The 7,500-nt window shown below is 40.3% G+C and overlaps 1 protein-coding gene and 1 pseudogene across 2 annotated transcripts in view; one reads left to right on the top strand and one right to left on the bottom strand.

Annotated features, from left to right (window-relative positions):
• Window positions 1–4,286: 4,286 nt before the first annotated feature.
• LOC106868629 (histone H3-like) lies at window positions 4,287–4,695 on the bottom strand (annotated as a pseudogene).
• Window positions 4,696–6,398: 1,703 nt separating this feature from the next.
• The window catches only part of LOC106868628 (decapping and exoribonuclease protein), a 15,685-nt gene continuing 14,583 nt past the window's right edge, over window positions 6,399–7,500 (top strand). The window contains exon 1 of one of the 2 annotated variants that reach the window (XM_089339095.1): window positions 6,399–7,500. This exon is cut by the window's right edge and continues 284 nt beyond it. In XM_089339095.1, the coding sequence (XP_089195221.1) occupies window positions 7,390–7,500 (111 nt within the window). In that variant the 5' untranslated portion in view covers window positions 6,399–7,389. The other variant, XM_089339096.1, reaches the window with a different exon arrangement.

The following is a 7,500-nucleotide window of genomic DNA, read 5'->3' as shown; positions in this document are numbered from 1 at the left end:
ATTGGTATCACGTCTACTCCCATCATTGACCACAACCGTCATAGTTGTTTATTTTGTCTTCTTCTTTCTCTTTGATCCGGTTGTCACAGGGACAAGCTACGTCGATTATCATGGAAGTTCTTTGGTTTTTTTTATTCACCACAACAATGTCCGGTTTCCGATGTCCGGTCAGGTGATCACACTGAATCATAACATCCCACAAGATTTCACAATCTTCATCCTCTGTGACTTCTTCTGGTATTTTCTCATACCACGTTCTTGCCCTTCGTAGACCGTGATTTCCACAGTGGTCCCAATGGATCATACTTGTCACATCGCCATGTCGTCCTTTGTAATCGCGTTGTGCCAATTCCTGGCATTCGCTAACGATGTGCCATATCGTTTCACCTCTCTCACCACACATTCTGCATTTGGTAGTGTTGTCGATTCTGCACTTCACATAGTTAGTCCTTAACGCTTGCTCTTGCCCTGCGCATTTAAGTACTTTTGTCTCTATCTTGCGGTCACGCCTCCTCATCCATAGGCACCAATCTTCTGTATGTGTCATGGCGTTCGTATTTCTTGCAAACTGACCGTACATTTCTTCTTTCATGTTGTTTCATTTTTTTTGTGTGTGTGGGGGTGTATGTGTTCTTTTCCTCTTTAGGTATTTCTTTCTTCATACAATTACCAATTTTGACGACGTTGGACTTCTTCACATACGTCAACAATGGTTTCACGGTATTTTTTTACATACCACCCTAAGCTGTTTTCCTCTGCTTCGCTACAATCCTGGCAACTGATCAAACCTCTCCCACACAGAGAAAGGACCCTTCATCAGTTGTCGGGGTTGTCTATCTACTCCTCAATTCGAGCACTCAACGACAATATGAGTCTTCAAAGACAGTTGCTCCCATAAATTCTAAAATAAAATTCTGGATTTATGGAGGGTCAAAGTTGAGAACAAACACATGACTACGCTTATAAAGAATAAGCCATGGGGTCAGTTTCTTCGTCTAAAAAAACGACCCTTTTAAGTTGGTGCTCCAGCATGGCCGCAGTCCAATGACTGAAACAAGTAAAAGAGTAAAATAACACAAATATAAATATACGTGCATACACACAGACGCCAATTTAGGTTCATATTTATATATTTACATACACGCCAGCGAATACACACACACATGAACACAAATGCACACACACACACACACATATACACACACATGAACACAAATGCACACACACACACACACACACACATGAACACAAATGCACACACGCACACACACACACACAGGTACACACACATGAACACAAATGCACACACACACACACACACACACATATATATACACACACATGAACACAAATGCACACACACACGCACACACAGAGATCTTACATCATCTTTGAACAAACCCTGCTCTCACTTCCTCCTTTCGCTGTCCGTCCATCTAACACAAATTAATTCTCAGAACAATCCGCCCGTAACACACGCGCATACACACACACACACACACACACACACACAGAAGCACGCACGCACGCAGGGGCTGCACTTTTATCCTGATCTGCATGTACTCGTCTACTAAATCTACCCCGTGTTAAACTGCACGCAACAATACCTCTGGATTGGTTGCTTCTCCTTCATGTTTGTTTAAAGAGTGACTGTGTGTATGTGTACGTGTGTGTGTGTGTGTGAGCATCTCTGTGAGGGTGTGTGTATGTGTACCTCAGCATCTGTGTGTGAATGTGTGTGTGAGAGAGAGAGAGAGAGAGAGAGCATCTGTGTGTATGTATATCTCAGCATTTGTGTGTGAGAGAGAGAGAGAGAGAGCATCTCTGTGAGAGTGTGTGTATATCTAGTCAGCATCTGTGTGTGTGTGTATGTGTGCATGTGAGTGCGTATGTGTACATGTATGTGTGTGTGCGTGTATGTAAAGGTGTATCTACACGTGTGTGTATGGATACGTGTTCGTACGTCTGTATATGTACATATACGTGTGTGTGTGTATGTATGTATGTATGTATGTGCGAATGTGTTTGCGTGTGTGTATGTTTCCGTACGTGCGCGCACGTAGGAATATACACGTGTGTGTGTTTGTGTGTGTGTATAAGGGTTTGAAGAGGTCCTTTGTGTACGCTTGCGGTAGATTAATCACATGTACGTGGGTGTGGGGTCGGGGTGGGATAAGAGGAGCTGGACGAGAAGGGGGCTGAGGTGGAGAAGGCCGAGGTGAGGGGTTTTGTGAAACAAATAGCTGGTGTTGGAAGCTGGTTGGCTGGTTAGTTGGGTGATTGGGTGGTGGTTGTAGTGGTGGTAGTGGTGCGAGTGATCACGGCAGTGCTGAGAACAAAATAGGCATGCGGGGACCCGCGGGGAGCCCCCGGATCTTTTTTAAAACGGGGGCCACATTTTTCATTAATGTTTTACGTAGTGTTTTTGGTACCGAAAGACTTTCAAACTTCGTATACTTATCTATTTTGTGTTATAGAACAGAAAAATATTTTTGTATTCGAATTTATTTCATGTAAAAAATTGTCTTATTTCGATAATTTCAACCAATCACTGACGTCCATTCAGCCGATATACATTAAGTGCCGACTACATAAACAAACGATTCTTCGTTTTATTTGCTTTTTTCATTTTAAATTTGCTTTAACCCTAACCCTAACCCTAAGGTTAGGGTTAGAGTTAAGGTTAATTGTTTCAGAATCGTTTGTTTATGTAGTCGGCACTTAATGTATATCGGCTGAATGGACGTCAGTGATTGGTTGAAATTACAGAAATACGACAACTTTAACATGGAATAATTTATGGATTTCTTTTTTTTTTTAAGAAGACTAAGAGAAAAAGATGTTTTATATGACACATTCTACCAGTGTTCCAAGTTTCAAAGTGTTTCGTTAATGAAAAATGTGGCCCCCGTTTTAAAAAAGATCCGAGCCCCCCCCCCCTCAACACACACAAGGAAGCACATAAAATGCAAAACAAGGTGGAAAAAATAGTACTCGAATACCAATGGTAGGCTAATATACTATTTATTAAAACCGAAAAAAGATTTTTTCAGCTTTAATAAATAGGTTCGTGTTGTTTCTTTACTACCCACAAGGGGCTACACAGAGGGGACAAACGGATTAAATCGATTATATCGACCCCAGTGCGTAACTGGTACTTATTTAATCGACCCCGAAGGGATGAAAGGCAAAGTCGACCTCGGCGGAATTTGAACTCAGAACGTAAAGACAGACGAAATACCGCTAAGCATTTCGCCTGGCGTGCTAACGTTTCTGCCAGCTCGCCGCCTTAATAAATAGGTTCGTGTGTGTGTGTGTGTGTGTGTGTTTATGGGGGAGAATATATATATATATATATATATATATATATACATAAAGATTGCTGCGATTAATTAGTTTTCGTTCAGGAAATAATAGATCTCGGGTTTTAACAGTTCATTTCTACCTTAAAAAAAAAAAAAAAGCTGATAATTATTACCGTCTGCATGTCTAGCTCCCGATTCATTCCCACGGATCGAACAAGGAACAGCGTCAAGACAAATTCAAAACGACTTACAGTCATTCCTTAGATTTCGAAACGTCGATTAAAAAAAAGACAAGGAGTGCAATTGTTTTCATTATCAAAAGGAAAATATTTGGATCTTTATGATTTGACGGGCAACATTTTTTTATGTAGTGTTTTTGGTACCGAAACACTTTCACACTTCGTGTTCTTGTATATTTTGTGGTATAGAACAGATAACAATTTTTGTATTCGAAGTTATTTCACGTTAAAAATTGTCTTATTTCGATAATTTCAACTAATCACTGACGTCTATTCAGTTGAATACAGTTAGTGCTGCAAGAAAACAAGTGTTGCCCGTCAAATCATAAAGATCCAAATATTAAATTAGAAACGAGAGAAACGAAACAAAAATAACGGACATAAAAATAAGGCGGGAAGAGTTCAGAAGTCGCCAACTTTTTTAGATGAAGGTTGCCAGAAGAAGTGTTTAGGAATTGATTAAAAGTTTCTATAATAAAAAATGAATTCGATAAAAAACGTTGAATAATTATTTCTCTGCAAATCCAGTTTTCTCTATTCGTTCGTTGGATTGTCAGATCTTAGCGCCAAAAATTCAATATAAACAGCAGTAATTAATTGGAAACGACCAACCGACAATCTCGTAAATTATTAGTTTACAAAAACAAAAAATACAAATATGAAGAAGACGGAATCACTTTCATGAGAATGGAAGTGGCCCTTAAAAGGGCCGTTTGTTTTTTCTTCTTCTTCAAAAAGGAAGTTAAGCTCGTTCGCCACGGACACGCCTGGCCAGCTGGATGTCCTTCGGCGTGATGGTCACTCTTGGCGTGGATCGCGCACAAGTTGGTATCTTCAAAGAGACCAACGAGGTAAGCTTCGCTAGCTTCTTGGAGGGCCATTACAGCTGAACTCTGGAAACGAAGATCGGTCTTGAAATCCTGAGCAATTTCACGGACCAAACGCTGGAACGGAAGTTTACGGATCAATAATTCGGTAGACTTCTGGTATCTACGGATCTCACGAAGAGCAACAGTTCCAGGCCTGTATCTATGAGGCTTCTTCACATCACCGGTAGCTGGGGCGCTCTTTCGGGCAGCCTTGGTTGCCAGTTGCTTCCTGGGAGCTTTTCCTCCGGTAGATTTACGATCGGTCGGTCTGCTTAGTACGAGCCATGGTGTATATATATATATATATATATATATATATATATATATATATATATATATATGATTGACCGTTGACTGAACACTATTCAATTTTTTTTCTCCGTGTTTTTCTCCTTGTCTCCGTATTCTTTCTGTTGAAGAGCGTAGCTCGAAACGTCAAAGACTTTCCGTATTCCCGAGCGTCATACTAATATATACTTTTGTTATTTACACCACCTGTCCTCGTCTGTTGTTATTTTTTGTATATTCTCCCATATATATATATATATGTATATATATATATAAATGTGTGTGTGTGCATACCTGTTTGTCTATATCAATGTTATGTACTTAATGTACCGCGCGTTGCTAAACGTTCTTACGCTACGGTAATTTTTCCAGGGAAGGTCTCTTTAAAGACATGGAGTGTTATGAAAAAAAAAACTATTATAACTCAAATCCAGGCAAAACTAATCGCCCTAGAAGTGAACAACAGCAGATATGAATAGTTCGCAGTTATTTCTGCTCATCAGTACTGTATACTTGATTCACCTCGAAGCGAATTCGAATCGTTCGCCTGAATTTTATACAGGTATCCTAAAATCTATCAGCTGATGTGCAAAAATGCGTCACAAGTAAAACAAATTAAATTTATTTTGCCGAACGACCTGCACAAATGATCCGTGTGTAGCGACCAAAGGTATGTGCTGTATATTAGATCACTCTCTCCATCAAATCGACGTTGCCTGGACAATTGGACGGTGTACCACGCGTCAGGTGTCAAAGTGACCACAGAGTAACATGAGATGAAGTGTCTCGCTCAAGAAGACAACGCACCACCCGGTCTCGGAATTGAAACCACGATCTCGCGAACGTGAGTGCAACACTCTAACCACCAAGCCATGCACCCTCACCACACACACACACAGAGGGAGTGCTGAAAATTTCCTGACATTCAGGGTGTTGCGAAAGGGCTGGTTGGAGACCCGACCTTCCGAGTTTTTTTACAGGGCTTAGAAATACTGAAGAGCCGCTGCAATAAACGAGTGAATCTGAGAGGGAATATATTGAATAAAATCAAAGGGTGCATGGCTTACAATCGTGAGGTCGTGAGTTCGATTCCCAGACCGGGAATAAAATGTCTTGAACAAGACACTTTATTTTCACGTTGCTACAGTTCACTCAGCTGTAGAATTGAGTTGCGACATCACTGGTGCCAAGCTGTATCGGCCTTTGCCTTTCTCTTGGATAACATCGGTGGCGTGGAGAGGGGCGGCTGGTACGCATGGGTGACCATTGGTCTTCCATAAACTACTTTGCCCGGACTTGTTCCTTGGAGGGTAACTCTTTAGGTCTTTACAAACAGAAAACTATTAAGAAATCTTGTTTGGATGAGGTCTTTCTTTGAAAGTACACCATTTGCACGCAAGGGAAGTTAATTTGTAAGGTCTAGCCTTGTTAGAGCCACAGTGTATGGCAAGGCTGGATTCTACGTGGAAATTACGCTGAGAATGCAGGTATCTGAAGAATACTCAACCACTTCGCTGGCTAATTCAATGAGTAGGGATTTCAGTTAATCGAACAATTAATTGGAAGTTTAAAGATCGAAACGGATAGAGAGAGAGAGAGAGAGAGAAAGAGAAAGAGAGAGAGAGAGAGAGGGGAGCCACTGTTCATGATACTTAGCAATGCAAGGGAAATAACTCTTAAATGACTTGCTCGAATCCTTTTATCGATAGATTTTGTTGTCGATGCATATCTCTTAGGTTTATGCTTGAGGACAGGTGATACAGTGATACGATAGAACCAGGGCCGGATTACGACACATACAGGCCCTAAGCACTTAAAACATTTTGGTGTGCCCCGTGTGTGTGTGTGTGTGTGTGTGTGTGTATGATTCAAAATATAAACACAATAAACCATAAATTAATATTTTGTTTTTCGAATTCGATCATTTTTACTTCAATAGAGTTCTTATTCTATTATATTTGTAGAATCGAAGGCACCGAGCTGGCAGACTCATTAGAATGTAGAGCAAGAAATACTAAGTGACATGCTTTTTAATTTTTTTTTTTTTGTTCCGTCTTTATGTTTTGAGTTCAAATTCTGCCAAGGTCGATTCGGCCTTTCATCCTTCTTGGGACCGATAAAATAAGTACCAGTTGAACTCTGTAGGGTCAATTTCATCGACTAGCCTCCTCCACCAAAATTTCAGGCCTTGTGCCTATACTAGAAAGGAAAACGAAAATATCATTCGGTGGTCGTTTACTTTTCTTATATTACACCGGTTACTTTTTATGAAACAACACCGGAATTCCATAAACAAAGTCTTGGTGAAGCTATCCCGTGCATTAAACATAAGTAACTGTAGGGATAAGCGAGTTAGACAGATGAATATATATAGTATATTGGCGATCTTTCGGTACTAGTCCGCTATAACTTTCGGTCGTTGCGCGCACGCATACTGATTACATGATCGTATAGTGTGTTCATGTGTTTAAAGTTTCAATTCGGATGACACCTTACTCACTCGCACCTTGGCCACATATATAATCTGTTACTTGTATCAGTCATTAAACTTTGGCCACGCTGGAACACCATATACACTTTCTCTCTCCCACACATATTTTCATGCATTTTATAGCCAGGTTTATCAGGCTACTTATATCTCTGTATAATTAATTGATTAACGAATTAATTATTATAATTATTATCGTGATGTGTTCGCCGATAAAGAATTTTCGTCCAAGTGAGACGAACGGGGACGAAACCTCTAGAACTGGTTCCTTTGATTTATTACCGCGAAGACAATTCGATTACAACCCCCCG

Source organism: Octopus bimaculoides, chromosome 21, assembly GCF_046866305.1.
Source record: "Octopus bimaculoides isolate indiv1 chromosome 21, ASM4686630v1, whole genome shotgun sequence".
Lineage (NCBI taxonomy): Eukaryota > Metazoa > Mollusca > Cephalopoda > Octopoda > Octopodidae > Octopus > Octopus bimaculoides.
The sequence above is the reverse complement of the archived record's forward strand: the minus strand, read 5'-3'. Positions and strand labels throughout refer to the sequence as shown.